Genomic DNA, 21,652 nt, shown 5'->3' on the forward strand with positions numbered 1-21,652 from the left:
TTATATTTCTTAACTATATGTTATAGTTTTAACTGAGCTGTGTAAACACAATTCCTTAAACAAGAGTAGAGATATACAAACAGTATAACAAAATTGACCTTCAGTGTGTATCATTAGAACAAAATCCATACTAATTTTTTCTTTAGAGAGAGATTGATTGTAACCATTAACCATTTATGATCAACCCCCCCAAACAAAAACAAACATTTATAAACAATATTTGGGAATTTGGTTGTAATTTTCTAGACTACTTCCTGCTGATTAGGGGCTCTGTTGATTTTATGGGGAGCCTGAGAAAATCTAGAATTATGTTCAGATCCTGATTGGGATATTTTGTGTGATTGGTCATCTCAGCCAGTAGTTCTGAAACTGTTGTGGATATTGGATCACCTGGGCCATCATTTCTGGGGGTCTTGTTTGATCAAACCATATTAGTCTGGAAGGAATCCACAGCTTTTCATCTGCTGTGGAAACAGAAGCAGAACCTTTTTTCCAAAGCAACATATCCTTAGACTAAAATTTTGAAGTCAAGATGCCTTTAAAATATATATGTTGGTTTAGCTTAGCAGCCCCCTCATTCAAGTCTCTCTGTAGTTAGCTCATTAACAGTCAAAAAATTTAAAGAAAACACAGTAGTATATAGAATTCCATCTTTACATGTCCCATTATAATGTTTTTTAACTCTTTCTCCTTTATGGACCTCAGTTTATTATCCTTAAATTATTTTTTTTTAATCTATGATTCTACCTGTCTTATATCCTTTCTCTCTCAAGCCCATGCACATTTATCAAACACAGTGTGACCCATTTAGAGGCCTTTTTGTCTGAACTGTTCTTGTTGTGTATCTGTAATCCTTTCTTTGACCAGGAGAGTTTTTAAAAATGGTAAGTGGGCTTGGCTAGGACTAAAGCAGCTGGCTCCACCCCATTCCTTGGCTTCCTGAGAATCTAGCTTCATGGTCAAGGCACTGGCAGGAGCCAGATATATCATTCCCAACTCTCGGGAGGTTTTAGGTCCATACTGCCAGCTACTCATAAAACTCCATATTAGTGTTTGGAGGCAGGGCCCCTTAAAAGAGCAGAGTGGTTTTTGCTGCTCACGCTGAGTCAGGAAGTTGTCTCTTAAAGGAGCTGTGCCTCTGCTTGTCTTTAGCAAACAGAGCCCATCTGTGTTGCTATCAAGAAGCTGTGCTTGACTGTTCTTTTGTGTTTAAAATCCCTTTTTAAGCTTTTGTCAGGTTTTACCTGGAAATTCTTGCTAAACATTTGGGTCCTACATATAGCTGGAGGTTTCTCAGCCTACTCATCAGTTCCTAAATAACACTCTACAGCATAATATTGATTATAATTGTTTGGCCAATGCCTCAGGCATATTGCTGACTAGCTCTCCCAATTAAATTAAACCATTTCTATTAGTCTATATTTTACCACGAGGCTCATGGCTTGTTGCCTCATATCTTGCTTCCCCAGAGGCTACATGGTGTCTCTGATTCCACCTTCTTTCTCTCTGTATCTTTGTTTGGATTTCCCATCTGGCTCTATTCTGCATGGCCATTGACCAAATCAGCTTTATCAAGCAATAAAAGCAACATATATATTCACAGCATACAGAAGGACATTCCACATCAGCCATCAGATGCTAACTACTTATCAGTCCAGTGATTGAGACAGTGATTGGGACAGAGTCCTTAAGGTCCAGTCATTTGCCCAATGCTCTGACCATGCTACACTGGGCAGCAGGACTGTAACACTTAAGACTTCTGGGACAATGCCTCATACCTTTGACCAGTTACAGTGTTGAGATGTCCATTCACTAGCACGGGTAAACAGAATGCAGTCTGTCCATGTGTTGCGTGGCTCTCCCTGGGAGATGTAAACAAATGTTTATCACCCTAGACATGGCACCCATGACAGAGTAGATGTCATTCCACTCACATGGGCATTGTCAAGTTTAATTGAGGGTTACTTGCAGTGGCCATACCACAAAAGTTGTCTAGTTCCCCTCCTTACTCCTCAGGGAGTGGGAGGGCTGGTGGGTCTACAATACTACCTTGCACCCAGAATGGGCCCTTCATGCACTGCCTTGTGAGCCTCCCCCGTTTGCCCTTCTTTAGGGGGATGTTAATAGGCCAGAACTAACCCAGCAAGCTGAGTCCTTGGCCCCTCCTGCCCTCCGTGTTTTCTTGATTACCCAGTGCCTTCTTTTTGAGGCTTGCACTTTAATTTCCATTCTAAGGCAGTCTCTTGCCAGACCTCTGAAAAATGCATGGTTTGCTAGCACCAGCCAACAAAAGTTTAAGAGGACCTTTGTTGTCCTGTGAATTTCCTGGTTTTTTTGTTGTTGTTGTTTTTGTTTTTTGTTTTTGGTCAGCAACCCTCCTTCTAGGAAGGGGGCAGTGGCAGAGTGTTGAAGACTTCTTCATGGAAACATTAAGCATTTGTTTAGTAACTGGATTTAAAAGTTCCTCTGTGCCTGCACTGAACCAGCAGTCCTGAGATGAGTCAGAGCTAGACTGTGATGGCCTTTTCACAGGTTGGGAGTGGGGCTAAGTACCTGGTAAGCGTTCCTTGGAATCATGCCTGTGCCACAAGAAGGACAAAGTTCAAAAGTATGGGCTGGAAGAAGCTTCCAGGTACTGGGGAGAGGCCAGTGATCTACAAATTTTCTTTAGTATTTCTGGTTATGTTTTTATGCAAGGCTTATGCTTGAACTCTTGCAAGTCAATGTGGGAAGCAGAAGTCTAATCAGAGAGGCTTCTGGGTACCCTGCTTTTGGTGTTCTCTCAGGGAGTGACTGACCTCTGCTGCTTTTCCTAGTTTGTGGGAAACTGGATTTGTGGTGTGATGAGAAGGGCTCCTATAAACATAGGCCCTCTCCTTCTGTGAGATGCCGAAGAGCCCAGCAGGAAAGCAGTTCATAGTACTTCTACCACTGAGCTGTATTCCCCCGGCTTTCTTCACCGCTTGTAACCTCTGATATCGTGTAACTATGAGCAATGGTTGTAGGACTTGTCATCCATTCTGTAGACCAGACAGGGTTTGGGTTTGGTTTTTGACTAGTTTCTTTATGGATCTATAGCGCCACCTGCTGGCTGTAGAGATATTATATAAACATGCCATGATGGTGGAGGTTTAGAAATCTCTGTATTCCTGCTGAAGTTTGACTGTATTTGCTGTAAGTATCCTGAATAAGAGAAACATCTTAGCAAGCAGTGGGGGAGAAGTGAGGAATCCTCACACTGTTTACAGCTCAGTATCCTTCCCTGTATCTTTTGTTCCCTTCGTGATACCGACCTGGCGGCACTATGTAGTCTGCCATCAGATGAGATTGTCATAGCACACTGGTCTTCTTTTTCATAGGCACATGGCAGAGCTGAGATTGGCATAGGTGAGCCTGGAGGGTGACTCTGCACAGCTATTGACAGGGTCCTAGCATCTGTTTCTTGCTAGGACTTTGCAGCCATCTCTGAGGTAGTTAGTACTCAGTCAGATTCTGGTACTGCTGAGCACACGACACAACCATGTAACCTTGGGCTTCACGAGGAAGGAGTTTTAGTTAGAGAAAAGGAGTTTTTATTTTAGTTTAGTTTTGTTCCTTAATTTCACTTGTATAATAGAATTGTACATCAGCCAGGCCTGGGATTGCTGGAGGACCTTGCACAGGATGGGAAGGAGGTTTGACTTTGTTGAAGGCAGGAGCTGAAGCCTTGTCTGGACTGGCCCTGCAAGGATCTTACATCTCTGACTAGCCCCCTCTGTGTTACCTCAGCATTGTCGCAAGCCAGGAGGAGCAGTGGGGACCTCCCGTCTTCTCCTTGGCCGTAGCTTGGGTTTAGCCTCTGCATTGGTGTTCTTTCGCACAGGATCTGGGATGGCGTGGGCCTCTGTGTCATCTGTGTGCTCCCCCAGTTCTTAGATCCTTACTCACAGAGTAGGTGCTTACTGCCCATGGCTCTGTAGATGCGTTCGTTTGTGTGTAGTGGGGCCGACCTTCCTCAGATACCTGTTCCTGGGATTGAAGTAACACGAAGCATCTTCCTCTTCTACATGCATACACATGTGTACATGTACAGACACACCCTTATCCAAACCTTCTTTAGCCCCATGTGAACTAAAAACAGTGTCTCAAGGCATCAAAAGGAGCAGTCTAGAAGAGGCCAGCACTGACCTAGAGCAGATGTGTTAGAGCAGGGGCCAGGTAGGAAGAGCTCTTTAAAGAGGAAGAAGCGTGTGTGTCAGACACAGAGTAGAAGGGACATGGATGTCTCATGACTATTTTGCAAGCCCCAGTCAGTGCTGTCATCAATTGTAAGAGTATGTATGCCTCAAAACCCTAGAATTGGATACTGGAGAGGTGACTCAGTGGCTAAGAGCATTTGATGCTCTTTCAGAGGACCCAAGTTCAGTTCCCGGCACCCACATCAGATGGCATATAACTGCCCTATAACTAAAGTTCCAGAAGATCTAAAGCCTTCTTTCACCCTCCATGAGTGCACACACATAAGAAACACACACACACACACACACACACACACTTTAAAATAAATCTAAAAAGTTCTTGTACAGGAAGTTGAAAGCACTCAGACTAGGCTACTAACAGGTAACATGAGCTCCCTGGTGGCACAGCCATCTTGGTAGTTCATTTTCCCAGGTGCTGTGCCAGCAGCCACCTTTTAGCGGCTGAGAAGAATCACTTTCTCAGATGGCTTGAGATGGGCTGTTGGCGGCTGAAAACAAAAGTTGTTGGCCAAGGCCTGGTAGAAAGTGCCTGGTTCCCGTGGTCACTTGATATTAGTCTAGGCTGGCTTTGAATTCAGTCTTCCGCCTCTACATCCTGAGTGCTGGGAATAAAGATGTATGCTACCAAATCTCACAACATGTATTTTAAATGTTTAATTATGAGAAACGTTAAGGGTAAGCAGGAGCCCAAAGCATCCAACAAACCTCATGTCTGCTCACGAATTGCAGCATGTCCTCTAAGCCTGAATATTGTCACACCCCACTCTCCTCATATGCTGTAAAGAAATCCTGGAGTGACTGTGTTCAGTCAGGTCTGTCCATCTTGTAATGGATCAACCCAGGGTTCTGGAGTCTAGAATGATTGGGTCCCACTTTTATTTTCTGAAGAGCTAGTGACTCTCCCCTCTTTGTCTTGTTTTCCAGTGGGAAATTAGTGTCTCCAAAATGGAAAAACTTCAAGGGCCTGAAGCTCCAGTGGCGGGACAAGATCCGGCTCAACAATGCCATCTGGAGGGCATGGTACATGCAGTGTAAGTGTTGCAGGCTTGGCAGTGGGTGGGTTATGCCACAGGGGCCCTTGATTCTGTGGTATCAGAGCTCTACATCTTGGAGGCCTGAGCACCTCAGGTCTGTAACCTGCTCTTAAAAGATGTTTGAGTGTCTGTGATAGGAAACCAAGTGATCATACATCCCAGGAATCAGGCCATTCACCAGCCATCAGGCAGAGTCAGCCAGCAGAGCCCAGAGTCTGGAGGGACAGACATATAAGACCTTGACCATAGTGTGTAGAGTGCATGCTGGGTACTTGAGCCCTAAGGAGAGTTGAGAATGTAGCCAAGAGGTGATATTTAAGGATCCAAAGAGCAGTTTCTGTTTCTAGCAGGTTAAGAAGACATGGGTACCACTATAGAGCTTACTCCTGGCTAGCTTGAGGATGGGAGGATGTGGGCTTGAGCAGTGGACGCTCCCACTCACTGGCTGGCTGCCTTTGTGTTGATGAGCAGCTTCATTTCTTACTCGGTTTTCACTGGCATTCTTTGCCTTGGGCCTGCATGCTCCAGTGGAAGAAGGGTGTGACCGTTTGAGTAGAGCTCCTTCAGACATCTTGTGCAGTTATGATGTTTTTCTTCTCTCAACCCAGATTTGGAGAAACGCAAGAATCCTGTGTGCCACTTTGTCACTCCACTAGATGGCTCTGTTGATGTGGATGAACACCGCCGGCCAGAGGTACTTAACCAGCAAGTGATTCAATAGAGGGTAGAAGGAAGTGTTCTGGAAAGGAACCCTGCCTTCATTTCTCAAGAAACAACGCACCAAAGGGCCACATTCTGTGGGGAAACAGAGTGGAATAACCGAGCCTGTGCTGTGCTCTTAGTAGACATGAGGAGGGACAGTTCCCAGCCTCTGACAGTTGCCAGCCTCCCGGAGTCTATCCATACTCCTTACATATCCCTAGACAAGCTGACCTTATGGGGCTTCATTCTCTGCTTTCACATAAAGTTGGTATTTCTTCTGGGAGATCTTCAGGGAAGGCTGGCTGTCTAACAGATAGAGAAGAGCACATGCATGTCCTCTAGAGCCATCCCTAATGCCACCAGCAAAACAACGACTCCAAAAAAGTTAGAACTCCGTGTTGTTCAGCTCACACTGGAGGTGCAGACCGTAGCATGCACCAAGCCCTGGCTTCCATCCCCAGTACCACATAAACTGGTCATGATGTCAAAACCCTGCAACCCCAGCACTGGGGAGGCAGAGGCAGGGAAATCAGAAGTTTAAGGTCATTTTTGATACATAAAGAGTTTGCCCTATCTGAAAAAACAACTTAAGATGGATGAAAAGAGGTTGAAGGAAGAGTGGCTTATTTTACTTTTACATTTTGTTTTCTTATTTTGCTACTAAGGATAGAATTCAGGGCCTCTTCCATGCTGGTCAAGTGTTATACCATTGAGCTATACTGCCTGCCTCAAAGAACTAAATTAAAAAAGTCTTTAGATGTGTGCGCGCGCGCATGCATGCAGGTCAGAAGACAACTTTTGAGAGTCCTTGCCTTTGACCATGTGGATCCCAAGCCCAGGGTCATCACGCTTGATGGCGGTGCCTTTACCCACTGAGCCATCTCACCACCCCTCACCTTCACTCTTTGAGAGCATGACAGATGTGCTGCAAAGGGGCATTTGTGGGCCACCTGTGAGTTTCCTTAGCATCCGCAGGCAAGGAGGAAGCAGCTCTTCTGCGTCCTGTGTGAGTGCTGTGTGCTTCCTGTACCCAGTGCAGTCACCCTTGGTGTCATTTTTAGCCAGCCTGAGGCCGAGTGCAGTTCAGAAGAGAAGAGCTGTGCCCAGGGAGTGCAGCTGTTGTCTCTGAAGCAGCCTGGGGGTTTTCTGACCAAGAGAACTATCTGAGGCCGCTTCAGTGACGGATGCTGGGTGCTCGTGGGCTGACATTTGATCATCATCCAAGACCTGCTTTTCATGTTGGCCTCTCGGTTGTAGGCCATCACCACAGAGGGCAAATACTGGAAAAGCCGCATTGAGATTGTGATCCGGGAATATCACAAGTGGAGAGCCTACTTCAAGAAGCGGGTATCTACTGGCGAGGGCCCTCAGAAGAGCATGTTCTGGGAGTTCAGGGCCAGGGCTCGGGGTTGGATGGGCAGGAGATGGGCCTGTATTCAGAATGTGACCCTAGGCTTAGGCTCCACAGCTGTCTCACCAGTCATGGAGCATGGCGTGGGAATACTGGACTCAACAGTGGCTGTGGTTTCCTCGGCCATGCATAGGGTTTCTCTGGGTGCACATTCATGGGATGCACCCAGCAGGATCCCATCCCCTAGCTGGCTTCCCACATAGTTCACTCACAGATGAGGAGGTGAAGTTGGGGCAGCCCAGGGTTCTCGGCGGCTGCCCCATCGTGTCCCTCCCACTTGCCCCCAGCTGCAGCAGCACAAGGACGAAGACCTCTCTAGTCTGGCCCAGGTAAGTGAGCTTGCATGCCCTGCCCTGACAAGATGCAGCAGTGACTTTGGTGCCCCAAGAGAGTCCTGTAGTGGAAGGCCAGACCCAGGAGCAGCTCCTGTTCACTTGGAGGCCCTGCAGGTGGCCCAGGAAGCAGGTGCACTCTCTGTTGGGTAGGCTAAGGGAATAGCTCTGAACGCCTGCGCTTCCTCGCCTCTTTTACAAAGCAACCCTTTAACGCGTGCCAGGACTGAGGATAGTAAGTCCCACTGCCTTTTGACTCTTCCTCCCCTGTTGGCTAGGATGATGACATGCTCTATTGGCATAAACATGGAGACGGCTGGAAAACTCCAGTCCCCATGGAGGAGGACTCACTGTTGGACACAGACATGCTCATGTCAGAATTCAGTGACACCCTCTTCTCCACACTTTCTTCACACCAACCAGTGGCCTGGCCCAACCCACGGGAAATAGGTAACTAGTCTCTGCCCTAGGACAACTGGCTTCCTTCTCCATGAAGATTCCTCTAGGCCAGGCTTTGCTTCAGGGCGTCTCTGAGCTGTTACTTGACACTTGTTTAGGCTAGGCAAAGGAAAAAAGAAGGATTGCCCAAGCTCCTTGTCTGAGGGTCTGGTGCAGGCATGGGCGGGGACTGGAAGTGGGGGCTACAGGGGTGGCCACTCTTCTTTTAGTCCCACAGTGAAGAAGCAGCAGGCTCTGATCTGAGCTGCTTCTGATACTGTCCTCGTAGTGTGGGGTGTGTTCCGTGAATACTGCGCTCACGGCATCTCACCTGGAGGCCTCCAGTCTTGCAGGGATGGGCGGCTGTGGGGATGTAAAGTGGGGTGGAAGGTTGGGGCTGCTCTTATATTCCTGGTGATTCTAGCATTGCCTGTCTTTCCTGTCTTCTGAGGGTGGAGAGATCATAGCTATCTGAGATGAGACTGGCCACAAATCCCCAAGAATGTGGAAATCCCAGTCAGCTTCCTACTTTGTTAGAAGATTCTAGAGTGGGTAGGGCCAGGAGGGTCTGTTTCAGAACTAATTGTATGTTTTCCTTTGACTTCGTTTGAGGTAAACGTGTTCCCCTATCCCACTTGTAATTCTTGCAGCACATTTGGGAAATGCAGACATGATCCAGCCAGGCCTGATCCCTTTGCAACCCAACCTGGACTTCATGGACACCTTTGAGCCTTTCCAAGGTGAGGGCAAAGGGTAACATGATACTTGGATCTCCCCTGCCTATCCCTTATCAGACGAGTACCCCTTTTGTAGAGAGGACAGTTGGAAATGTGTGTAAAGGAAAGGTTTAGTAACTGCAAAACCTGGAGAAGTTTACTGGGACATTGGAAGGGAGTTGGCGTTCTCAAGAGTGAGTGCATTCTTCCTGCTCGGAAGCATCCTCTTGGCCTTGACTGTGAGCAGTTCCTTCTCTAGGCAGCAGAGGGCACTGTGACACAGCCACTTGCCAGTAAAGTTCCTGACCTGAGGTTAGGTCACCTCACTGAGCTTGGCTGTTTTCCAGACCCGAAACACTTGGTATTGCAAATGTTCCAATCAGAATCCTCTTTCTATAGAAAAAAATTATCTTTGGGGGGAGGGGTGTGGGGTAGGGTCCAGGTCCCTGCTTATGTGTCATAATTCTAGAAAATGGTAAGCTCACAGACTTCAAAAGACTCTCATGTTCTTTTCCAGATCTCTTCTCTTCCAGCCGATCCATTTTTGGCTCCATGCTGCCTACACCTACGTCAGTACCTGCCCCAGATCCCAGCAGCCCACCTTCTCAGGTAGAGGAAGCTGGGGGAGCAGGCAGGCAGGAAGACAGGGCTATCTTCAGACTTTACAGCCAGAGCTAGGCTAATGCTGTGACCCTGAATTGACAACATGCTGGGGCCATTGCTGGATCCAGTGCTGAATGCATGTGGATGCAAAGAAATTATGGAGCCCTCTTTGAAAGCACCCTTAACTCCCCACAAGGTGGGAGTGTTTTCCTACCTAAGGGCCCACGTGATCTTTCTCCAGCCAGCCCTTTTCTTTCTTTTTTGGGGGTGGGGGGAGGGATTGTTTTGTTTTTATGTTCGTTAGTGTTTTGCCTGCATGCATGCCTGTGTGACAATGTCAGAAGCCCAGGACTAGAATTATAGACAGGTATGAGCTGCCATGTAGGTAATGGGAATCAAACCCAGATCCTCTGAAAGAGCAGCTAGGCCATCTCTCCAACCCCAAGCTAGCTCTTTTCTAAAACAAGATTAGTTACAGAAGAAAACATGGATCACTAATGAAAATATATTGTTTATTATTTTTATTTTTTATGTAGCAATTAATAAAAGGCAATTACAGGTGTTAGGGCTACAGAGCTGGCTTAGGCATAGTTCTCTGCCCTGGAGGAGCTCTCAAGTTGGTACTGTATTCGCTTAGTCACCGGTAACCTGGCACCTTCCCCACCTAGCTCAGATAATCGTTTCCTCTGTAAAGACAGATCTGCACCGGTGATTCCTCATAGCTTCTCCACTCAGGAAGAGCTAGCCTGACTGCCAGTTGATACTGGAAGCCGTCCTGGGGGAACCCCTGAGCAGCTGTGGTCTAGGCTGCTTCTGCTCTGTAACAGAGGATGGCAGGGACTATGGGGAAACCTGGACCAGACTCTAGAAACCAGATATCCATGGGCTTCTGTGCAGCTTTGTCTGAGCTCTGTGTTATCATTAGTTCTTTATGGAAACAAGACCCCTGCTGACACCCAGGGAACACAGATCCATTTCCCCAGTAGAGAAGTGTGTTGGGCCTAGGAGATAACATTTCTATCCCTTAGTCCTTTGGTCCCTCAGTAACCATGTCCACAGTTAGTCTTTGTGTTATGTAATGCTAAACAGTGAGAACTAATTATCTAATCATAGCTTTTGTTTCTTCATGTCTCTTCCTTCCTCAGGGGAACATCTTGCCAAATACAGCTCTTCCCACTGTGAGCCTGCCCAATAGCCTTGTTGCATCTTCTGCAGCCCCCTCCCTGGATCCCACAGATGGGCAGGGTTGTGAACGCACTTCCCAGACTGTGGACACATTTATTCAGCCTGCAGACTTTGGTCCCTCTGAGCCACCACTGAGTGTCCCCCAGCCCTTCCTCCCTGTCTTTACTATGACCTTACTTTCCCCTGGCCCTGCTCCAGCACCTGTCCCAACTGCATTGCCCTTAGTCTCTCCTCCTGCCTCTACTCTGAACCCCTCAACCCCACCAGCTTTCCTACAGCCACAGAAGTTTGCTGGAGTCAGCAAATCAACCCCTGTCATTACTCACACAGCCTCTGCCACTCTTACCCATGATGCTTCTGCCACCACCTTCAGCCAGAGCCAGGGCCTTGTCATTACAGCACACCACCCAGCCCCTTCATCATCCCCCTGTGGTCTGGCACTATCACCCATACCCCAGCCACCCCAGCCTCATTTAACTTTTATACACCCCAAACCTGTGTCCTTGACTGGAGTGAGACCCAAGCAACCCCCCAAAATAGTGCCTGCTCCCAAACCTGAGCCTGTATCCTTGGTGTTGAAGAATGCCTGCATTGCTCCAGGTGAGTTGGGTTAGGCTGGGCTTAGCCTGCCAAGAATGCCAAGGGAATAACGTTTCCCTTTCTCAGAGGCTTTAAAATCCTATCACCTCCTTCCCTCTTCAAACAAACAGAACAGTGTGGATAATTCATACGTGCAATCTGCCTTTCTATTCTGTATGGTTAAATGTTGTCCAGTCCTGGTCTGGGTGTGGTGCCCCATAGCTGTAACTCCAACACTTGAGAGGCTGAGACAGGAAGATTTTGGGTTTGAGGCCAGTCTGAGTTAATATAGTAAGTCTCAGGTCAGCCAAGGCTATATAATGAGACCTTGTTTAAAGAAATTAAAATTGGGCTAGTGAGATGGCTCAGGAAATAAAGACACTGCTAAGCCTTAGTCTGATCCCCAGGATCCACATGATGGAAGGTGAGAATCAGTTTCCACAAGTGTCCTCTGACTTCCACACATGTATTATGACACATGCATACCTGCACACATGTACACACCACACAAAATGTATAAAATATAATTTAAAAACTAAAGTAGATAAAAATAAGAATTAGACCTAAAAACATGCTTTGAGAATACATGGTCATGGTCATCTCTTTCTAGGGACTATAATAGGACTCTGTCAAGTGAAAATATAAAAGTGTTTCAGATGCCCTGGGGCTTTGTCTCCCTGCCCCCTTGGTAAGGAGCCACGTGCTTCACTAGCAGTGAATGTGATACCCTGGCTTTTCCCGCCATCTGCAGCTCGGCCATTTCGTTAATAGCAGCTCAGGCTGAAGGGTCAGGCCCTCACTGTCACCCCTCTTCATTCCTACAGCTGCCTTCTCAGGCCAGCCACAAAAGGTGATCATGACATCAGCTCCTCTGAAGAGGGAGGGGATTCTGGCATCTACTGTGTCCCCATCCAATGTGGTCATTGCTCCTGCTGCCATCACCAGGGTAAGGAGAACTACTAGGCAGGCCTTTAGTGTCCTCACCCCACAGTGGCCTGTGTTTGTGTGCCCTCTATCAGTGGTACATGACCTCCCTCCTGTGTCTCCTTAGGCTTCTGGAGTCACAGAGTTCCTCAGCCACAACACAAGCAACCAGCCTACACCTGTCTCTCGGCTCTTCTCTCCAAGTACAGTGCAAGACTCCCTGGTGAAGGGCGAGCAGGTTCCACTGCATGTGGGTAGTACCCAGGTCCCTGCCACAGGCGCTAGTGAGTATCCTCCTGGCTGAGGTGGTTGGGGCTTCATGGAGGAAGTGAGCGGCTTGCCCCCGGTGGGGAGGCCATTCACAGGTTCCCATAATCAAGCTGGGCCTACAGAACTTTAGTCTGCATAGGCTGGGGAAATGGTTACTGGGCATCAGGGTAGCTGTAGCCACTCCAGAAGAATATGGGTGCAAGGGGTGACAGGTATGTCACAGCAGGGAAGAGCTGGCACACTCAGGAAACCACACACAGAAGGCCAGGCTGCCAGCTTCATCCAGAAAGGGGCTGAAGATTCTTGTCAGCAGTCTGGAAAACTTGAGCCTTGTTTGCTGTAGCTATGAAGCCAACAGCAGGATTGTTACAACCATCTCTCCTCATTTCTAAACCACTGCAAATCTGTGGCCATTTTCATAACCTTACGACTGAGGACAGTCAGGACAGTACTGGGTTTGTGTGCGTGCGTGCGCGCGCGCGCGCGTGTGTGCGTGCGTGCGTGTGTGTGTGTGTGTGTGTGTGTGTGTGTGTGTGTGTGTGTGTGTGTGTTTTCTGTTTGGTTGGTTTGATTTTGGTTTTTTGATACAGGGATTCTCTGTGTAGCTTTAGAACCTGTCCTGCAACTTGATCTGTAGACCAGTCTGGCCTTTAACTCACTTCTGAAGTCTACCTGCCTCTCCCTTCAAGTACTGGGATTAAAGGTGTGAGCCACCGTCTCCCAGCGACAGTACTGGTTTTGCCTGGTGACTTGTGTAGTCAGAAGGTCGGGCAGGGGATGGGGTCCTGTGTCATCAGTATTGGGCTGCAGGTAGAACTTGGGTTCCTTCCAGTGCCATAGTGGGAAAGGAGCTAGAAACACAGCCTGTCACTGTGCTGCTCCTTAATGCCTTTTCTCCTTTGCCAAAACCATGGCTGCTTCTGAGTGTCTTACCCGGGAAGACATGATAAGGAAGGGTTTCCAGCTGAGAGGGGTGGACTTATCCAAGGGCAGCTGTTGCACAATGGGATTCTTCAGTCTGGAAAGATACAAACTCAAGAGCTAGAAGTCAAGTTTCTCATATTATCCAGGGAAGGGAGGCTGGCCTTGCCTGTGGGTCCATAAAGCATGATGTTTAGAGCTGTGAACTGAGGCCTGGGAATCTAGCAGAAAAGAAATTTAACTGGAAGCATTTGTTAGAATAAAGTGAAACAGGCCAGGCAAGTTCTAAGGGACTTAGGAAATGGCTCCCAAGGGGCACCAGTGAGTGGGACTTATGTCCTATGTGACCCATGTAGGTCACAGCAATGCTGTGGTCTCTATTCTGTGTGGATCAGAAGGTGGTAGTACTTTTTATTTAACATTTTCAGTGAGTGAAAGAGTAAGAAAGTATACATGTAGAGTTTAAAGAACAAAAGTAGAGCACATGCCAGTATGCTGAGCACGTGGGTGAAGAGCTACTTATGGCCTTATAAAGCTGTAAGGGTCTCTGGCTGCCTTGAGGTGACATTTTAGGGATTGGGTTTTCAGTTCAACCTTTCCTCTGAGCAATTGCTGACATCAGGCCATATTCCATCCACATCCAGCTTGCCCTGGAAACAAGAAATCCCCTTAGGGATATGGGTAAGGGTTTCTCCAATATTTTCTCTGGGGTAGCCATAAAAGGTTAAAAATGGACTTCCAAGCCTAAGGACTTGCAGGGAGTCCCTGCTGTGGGGCCAGGACAGGAAAGCCTCACTTCTTATTTTTCCTGTCCCCTCTCAAGGTTTGCCTGTTAACAGAATTTTTTTTCCTCAGGCCGTGACTGTCCCAACTCAGGGCAAGCCTCTCCATGCCCATCAGAACAAAGTCCCAGTCCTCAGTCTCCCCAGAACTGCTCAGGGAAATCCACAGACCCCAAAAATGTGGCCGCATTAAAGGTATGGCTGATTTCTCTTGTGTCTTGATTTCCTTGGAGGGGTTCGTAGGGAAGGAAGAGGGAGAGCTACAGATCCAGAAACACTAAGGTTAAATCAGCTCCAACCATTCCCATCCTACTGCAAGTCCATGGTGACTAGGGCCTGTTCAGAGCCCAAGGACCAACCCCGAGTCCTCCTGACACGGTAGGGGTGCGTGTGACCCCGAGTCCTCCTGACACGGTAGGGGTGCGTGTGACCCCGAGTCCTCACGACACGGTAGGGGTGCGTGTGACCCCGAGTCCTCCTGACACGGTAGGGGTGCGTGTGACCCCGAGTCCTCCTGACACGGTAGGGGTGCGTGTGACCCCGAGTCCTCCTGACACGGTAGGGGTGCGTGTGACCCCGAGTCCTCCTGACACGGTAGGGGTGCGTGTGACCCCGAGTCCTCCTGACATGGTAGGGGTGCGTGTGACCCCGAGTCCTCACGACACGGTAGGGGTGCGTGTGACCCCGAGTCCTCCTGACACGGTAGGGGTGCGTGTGACCCCGAGTCCTCCTGACACGGTAGGGGTGCGTGTGACCCCGAGCCCTCCTGACGTGCTGGGGTGCGTGTGACCCCGAGTCCTGCTGACGTGCTGGGGTGCGTGTGACCCCGAGTCCTCCTGACGTGCTGGGGTGCGTGTGACCTTGGCCACACCAGTTGCAGGGAGGAGGTTGGACTATAAGCACTGGGTTGTGGAGAAGCAATAAGTCTGGCCGCCAGGGGCCAGGGCACACACTGCTGCCCAGCCCGTGAGTCCTGCCCACGTGGTCCCTGCTGCCTCGCTCCTATTAGAGCTTTTTAGTCTCTCCCTCTGCATAGTTTTTTGGCCCTGGCTTGTCATGTGCCCCGAGACACAAGTCTTTCTTTGGCTACTCAGCATTGTATTGGGCAGCAAGGAGGAACAAGTTGGTTGCCTGTGTCTCAGTGACCAGTTGATTCCTCAATAGAACCGGCAGAAGCACATCTCAGCTGAACAGAAGAGGCGTTTCAATATCAGGATGGGCTTTAACACCCTCAACAGTTTGATCTCCAATAATTCCAAGCAGGTAAGTTGCCTGGGAATGGCAAGGTATCATGATATTGCATCCTTCCTGTCTGCCGCTGGCCTAAGAACTGCCGCATCTGAGCCACCTGTCCTCCACAGACCAGCCATGCCATCACACTGCAGAAGACCATGGAATACATCACCAAGCTGCAACAGGAGCGGATGCAGATGCAAGAGGAGGCCCGGAGGCTTCGGGAGGAAATTGAGGAGCTCAATGCCACCATCATGTAAGGTTCCATTTGAGCACCCCACCCCATGCATTTCTATGTCTCAAAAGCAGAGGGACCCTTTGTGGTCTTTGCTACCTATATTGCAGCAGTTTAGCTCCCTGTACTCCTCCCACAGGCCTCTGCCTATATCTGGCTGTGTTTTGCCTGGTTGGTCCCCCAGGGCCCTGCTCCACCATCACCTGCCCCAAAGCATCCCCTGACTACTGTTGTTTCAGCTCCTGCCAACAGCTGCTACCTGCCACAGGAGTCCCTGTCAACTGCCGTCAGTTTGACCACATGAAAGATATGTTTGATGAATATGTGAAAAGCAGGATCCTGCAGAATTGGAAATTCTGGATTGTATCCTTGGATTTTCCTTGCTCTTCCCTTCCCCAGGCAGCACACTGAAACAGTAGACAATGCTCTCGGGCACCCCTTGAAGAAGAAAGGTTCTCACAGTTAGAGTTCAGAAAGAGAAGGCTCTGGGCTGGCCCTAGGGGCTGGAGAGATCACATCCAAAAGGCTTCATGGGAAGGGGTAGGTGGTGTGGTGACCTGCTTTACTCTCCTGTCTTTTGCTGCTGAACTCAAATGATCCTCCTGCCTCAGCCTCCCAAGTAGCTATAGGCGGGCTTTGAAACCTGTTCCCTCAGATTTCTCCCTGCCTTTGTGTCCCCTAGTCTTGAGTATCATAGTAAAGTGTGTCTACCAGGTGCCAGGACCTGTCTTAGGGCCAAGGCTCTGATCTCGGCCTTTGAGACGGCAGCATTGCTGTTGTAGGATGATTACTGTCTATCTGCTCCACAACAACCTCTGCTCAGAACATGATCAGTGTGTGACAGGTCACCTACGGCATAGGACAGCCAGTGGGAAAAGACAATTGTATGGACAGAGAGAAAGCATTGTGAGAGTGAATTGTGTATGTGTGTGTGAGAGAGAGAGAGATGGAGAGAGAGAGAGAGAGAGAGAGAGAGAAAGGGAGAGAGGGAGAAAGAGATAGAGGGAGAGAGAGGAGCCCTGTGCTTCAAAGCCAAGTTGATTATATTTTTTTTGCTTGTTGGTTTTTGAGACAGTCTCACTTGTAGTGTAGGCTGGTCTGGAACTTGCTTTGTAGCACAATACTGCATATCCTCTCCCTCTTAGGCATACCGCCATGCCGATTTGTGTATTTGTACTTTTATTAGTATTGAAGATGAGACACAAGGCCTCACGTACACTATCTAGGTAAGAACTCCATCAGTGAGCCGACAGTATGCCTCATTCCCTAACTTGTTTTACTATATTACTTTCTACCAGTGGTCAATAAAATGGCACATTCTTCATTTTCAGACCAAGGTGGGTACTGAAGACATCAGAAACATTTCTGTCTCCCCTGGACCCATCCTATGACCTTTTTTGGGAGCTCTGCAAAAAGTGGTGAGCTTGCAGGCTGTGTACAACACGAAAGTCAGGCCTCAACTTCAGACAGACACTTTGCTCTTGAGTGTTGTATGCTGTGCTTCTCATGTTCCTGGCAGCCCACGTGGCTCCTCTTTCCCCACAGCCGTCTCCTGTAACTGACTGACCTATGGTCTCATGTTCATTCCATTGTGTTTACCCCGTATCTAGCTGAAGAAACTTGTTTTTCTGTCTTCTGTCTACTCAAAGATCACTCATAGTAAGAGCAAACCGCTGACTCTCACGGTGGGCACTCTTTGCCTAGCAATACCTGACCTGTCCCTTCGTCTCTCTGATCAGTTTTCTGTCGGCAATTCTTTGCCATTTCTGAGGGAAGTCAGCAGGTAAGCCTGGCTTGCTTGAGTCTCCTTCCTTTATCTGTGTGCTCCTTAGCCCTCCTCAGTGCCCACGTTTCCTTAACACAAGTGCCGTAGTTCAGCATGATCATCAAGCCGCTGTTTGAGTCTTTCAAGGAGATGGTGTCCACCAGCAGCCTGGAAGAGTTTCACCGGACGGCGCTTTCCTGGCTGGAGCAGCACTGCTCTTTGCCTGTCCTCAGGCCAAGTGAGTGTGGGATGCCAGAGTTTGGGACTTCATGTTGGTCCTGAGAGGAGAAAAACCCTCACCGGGGTAGTGCTTAGGAAAGTTTACACTCTACTGCACAAAACCAGGCCAGCCAGGTCAGAGGTACAAGGACCAGAAAAGCTGGAGGAGCCAACATGGGTCCCTGCAGGCCTGCAGTCTAAGCAAATCCAACTTACATTTATTGAATATTTGCTGTTTGTCAGACTCTTTGTTTTAAGTGAATTTGGTGTTTTCTTACTTAATTTCTTATTTAGTTCTAAAGCTACAACCATATGTTAAAGTTATAGAAGTTCAGTATTAAAGCAAGAGCAATGCTCCGGCAGTAGGAATGGCTCAGAATCCTTGGGCTATTTTGCAGCCCCTCTGGGATCTACATAGGCAGATGTGACACTGGGTTCCAGAATGGGGCCTCCACCACTTTTCCCTGCAGTTGAGCTCTGGCCATCATCCTTGGTGCTTGGGAATCACTGCCTAGGGTTGCATGTGTGAAGTTTACATCCTGTCTTTCTGAGTTTTGTGTTCCAGGCTAATGACTGCCTCTCTCACACACAGTGGTACTGAGCACCCTCCGGCAGCTGAGCACCACCACCTCCATCCTCACAGACCCATCCCAGTTGCCAGAACAGGCGTCAGAGGCTGTTTCCAGGATTGGCAAGAGACTGGGGGAGTCCTAAGTTTAGTTGTCATGTGGCTGCATGAGATGCCTGAAGATCCCCCTGTACCCTTCCTGATGCACCGCCTCAGGGCTGCCCTTGACTCCAGTGGCCCACTGCACCAGTCAGGGTGATGCTGTGCTCAGGTCTGAAGCAGGTTTGGACCTGCCCACAGCCGTGTCCCATCTTGGGAACTCTTGCTGTGACCTCTAACTCAGTGACCTCAATCACCAGTCTCCCCTGCATTTGGGGTGACCCAGACAAAGGGAAACATCGGCTGTTGTAGTCTTGCTCTCCTCGTGGCCTATTGGAGTACAATGCCATCAAGTGGAAGGCAAGGAGACAAAGCCTGCTCCTGTGGTGGTGAGGGTCATCCCGGGTCCTCAGAATGCCTTTCTTGAGACTTAGAGACTTGACCCCTATCGCATTGTTACCTACTTGTGCTCCTCTGGCAACCCCTGCACACTTTCTGACCACTATAGCAGCAGTGAAGTCTCTAACTCCTGCAACCCTGGCAGCCCTCGATCCGCTTGGCTACTGTTCTGACATCTGCAGAAAGGAATGTGCCTCCTCCCTGGTGTGTTCTATTGGAGGGGGAAATCTTCTCCACAAACCCCAGAGCACACATGGAAAACAATGGGTGCGGAGGCCAGCTGGACAGGACGACACCGCAGGCACTGCAAGGCTGCTGTTCTGGGTCAGAGTCCCTCCAAGCAGTGTCCTGTCTATGAGGTCTCAGTTCTGCCCGGCGTTGCAGTCACCATGACCTTCCCAGCTTTGCCAGGGACTTCGCCCACCTGAGGCCCTTCATGCCTGTTCTCCGCCCACTTGTCCTCCTCAGTTGTGGAAAAGGCAGGTGCACTCCAGGAGCAGTCTCATCCTTGGTTCTAATGTTTGGAAGGCCACACTCCATGTTGCTGCTGTCATCCTGGTCATTTTATCTGATGTTTAACTGGGAGCTCCAAATCGGGACAGTTCTCAGACCAAAGATGTCATCCCGCTAAAGAAGTCTGACCCATCTTGTGTTAGGAGGAAGAAACAGAAAGCTGACAGGCAGGATGCCCAAGAGTTGGCCCTTGAAGCTGTCTCCAGACTAGATGGTAAAGAGCTATGCTCAGATTTGGACCAGTGAAGTTTGGAGGATGACATGTGTCTGTGTTCAATTGCCCCAGTATGTGTGTTACAGTTGGTAGAGACAGGGAGATGTTGGGGGAAGGTGGCACTTGAGCCTCATCTTTCTCTTTGCTGCCTCTGAGATGCTACAGGCTCTGAGATGCTACAGGCTCTGAGATGCTACAGGCGGTGAGGTACTCTCTCCGGCACTCAGGGAGCCCAGTCAAGGGCACCTCCTGGGAAGAATGTGCTTTTTTTTTTTTTTTTTTTTTTTTTTTTTTTTTGTCCTGCTGTGACACCTAGAGCAGGTAGCAGGCTTTTTCTTGGACTCTGTCCTGGCCCCTCGTCACCATGCTGCCTGTCCTGGGGGAACCACATGAGGAGGAGAGCCCATCGGAAGTTCCTGCTGATGCCTGAGGCCTGCCCTGGACTAAGTAGGTGGAGAGCAAAGAAAGGGTAGGGGCTGCTGACCATGACACCATTGATGCTGTGAGCCCTGACCACAAGCTTGCTCCGTGTCTAATTTCTATCCTGTTTGGGAATAGCATGGTGGCCCTCCTCAGCCGTCCCCAAAACATGTTTACATGTTGAGAAATGAACACAGGCACATAGGCTGGACCTTGGAATTTCTACCAGGCACCCGTTCCTTTCCCTAAAGCAAGGTGAAATTGTTCCTCAGAAGGTAAAGGCCACTGTGGCAGAAGGAAGAACTAAACTGCTGCTGGGAGGCCCGAGAAGCCCAGCCCTTCCTCCTCCCGGGCCACAGGCCACAGGCCACACCATGGCCGTGAGGACTCCTGCCTCTCTCCGTCCTTGCAGGGGAGTAACCTTGTTTTTAAAACTCTGTGGGTATAAGATTGGCCCTTTGCTTCTCTTGCCTACCTCTCCATTTTGCTGAGTTAATCTCACCCTGTTTCATCACGTTTAAGGCTGTTAGATTGTGTAAAACTGGGGGGTTGGGAGCGGAGAGGAGGATGGGAGGGAGGGAGGGAGGGAGAGAGAGAGAGAGAGTGTGTGTGTGTGTGTGTCTCCGTCCGTGCATCCTGGCAGACTTTATTAGGTGCATGTTTTTGTTTTCAGTGACTCCATTTCCCTCGCCTTGGTGCTCATTCTGCCGTGACTATGAGGTCACAATGCTTTAAAATCTCCAGGACTGATTCTACCTTGGAGATTTTCTTGTTTTGAAATCTTGCCTGATGAACCTGGCCAATCAGAGGGCCCTGGCCTTGACTTCTGTCCTGGACACCAAGGTCAACATTTGGGAATAGCCAAGGCCACTCTGCTGGGGATCTCCACTGGGCGCTGACCACACTTTCCGACCGGGGTTTGTTTACAGTTACTTTCACTCCCATTCCTGTCCCCACTCACGTTGGAGAATAAGACTATCAGCCTAAAAGGATGAACCACAAAGCCACCTGGAAAATCTCTGCAAGTGTTTCTGTTGAAATCTTCACGAGCCATCAGCGCGTACTCTGTCTGTTGTTTCACTATGAGTGAGTGCTGCAGAGGCAGGGTAGCTCTGGCTAAGGGCTTCCTCAAGTTAACAGAAGGTTACGAACCAGCTGTCACCTTCAGGAGAGGCTGGCCATGATCCCGTGGTTTGACACAGCACAGAGGAAACCCTGCGGCATCGGGACTTGGTGTTGACATACCGTGACTTGTAAGAGAAGCTGGGAGTGGTCAGCCAACATGAATTGTCATGTGACCCAACCATGAACCCTGGATCTTGTCTGTGTGCTCAGGACCTCTTACCTCCCTATAATCCCCCCAATATGCATACTTTAGAGATCTGTCCTCAGATCTATGCTCTGACAAAGAATGACACCCCTGTGGATTCTTAGAGCACATGACACCCATTCACCCATTCCTGCCATAGTCCAGCGACCCGTGGCACTATGGCTGCCCGCTGGACCTCCTGCCCTTAGCTCAGGCCTCGGCTCCATTCACTTGCTAGCTCTTGTCTTCCTTCCACACTGTCAGAAAACCCTTTCTGTATCCTAACCTGGCTCCTCAAGGCTCTCAGTCCCATTACCTGAGGCCTCCCAAGAGTGCCTGAGTGTGGGGGTCCTCTCTTCTCTCCTGAGGGTAGAAATGGCCTCTTCCTAGACGCCTAGATACCAGAGCACAATTGAAGCCCACCGGTGTGTGTGGAACTTGGTGTTTCAGTGTCGTGTGGTCCTCTTGGCAAGGTGTGTGGACGGCGATATAAGAACAGTTACCCAGAATGCCAGTGTTGTTGAGAAGTGCAACTTGGAGCTT

The 21,652-nt window shown here is 49.1% G+C and overlaps 1 protein-coding gene across 1 annotated transcript in view; it reads left to right on the top strand.

Moving 5' to 3' along the window:
- Positions 1-19,992, top strand: part of Mlxip (MLX interacting protein) — a 52,413-nt gene extending 32,421 nt beyond the window's left edge. The window contains exons 2-17 of the mRNA XM_051176644.1: positions 5,163-5,269; positions 5,881-5,966; positions 7,232-7,321; positions 7,673-7,714; positions 7,996-8,167; positions 8,806-8,895; positions 9,389-9,480; positions 10,620-11,259; positions 12,063-12,184; positions 12,290-12,446; positions 14,209-14,330; positions 15,300-15,398; positions 15,497-15,624; positions 15,843-15,966; positions 17,477-17,606; positions 18,180-19,992. Of these exons, the coding sequence (XP_051032601.1) occupies positions 5,163-5,269; positions 5,881-5,966; positions 7,232-7,321; positions 7,673-7,714; positions 7,996-8,167; positions 8,806-8,895; positions 9,389-9,480; positions 10,620-11,259; positions 12,063-12,184; positions 12,290-12,446; positions 14,209-14,330; positions 15,300-15,398; positions 15,497-15,624; positions 15,843-15,966; positions 17,477-17,606; positions 18,180-18,301 (2,323 nt within the window). The 3' untranslated portion in view covers positions 18,302-19,992. The remainder of the gene's footprint in view (positions 1-5,162; positions 5,270-5,880; positions 5,967-7,231; positions 7,322-7,672; positions 7,715-7,995; positions 8,168-8,805; positions 8,896-9,388; positions 9,481-10,619; positions 11,260-12,062; positions 12,185-12,289; positions 12,447-14,208; positions 14,331-15,299; positions 15,399-15,496; positions 15,625-15,842; positions 15,967-17,476; positions 17,607-18,179) is intronic.
- Positions 19,993-21,652: the final 1,660 nt, after the last annotated feature.

Source organism: Phodopus roborovskii, unplaced genomic scaffold, assembly GCF_943737965.1.
Source record: "Phodopus roborovskii unplaced genomic scaffold, PHOROB, whole genome shotgun sequence".
NCBI classification, from domain to species: domain Eukaryota; kingdom Metazoa; phylum Chordata; class Mammalia; order Rodentia; family Cricetidae; genus Phodopus; species Phodopus roborovskii.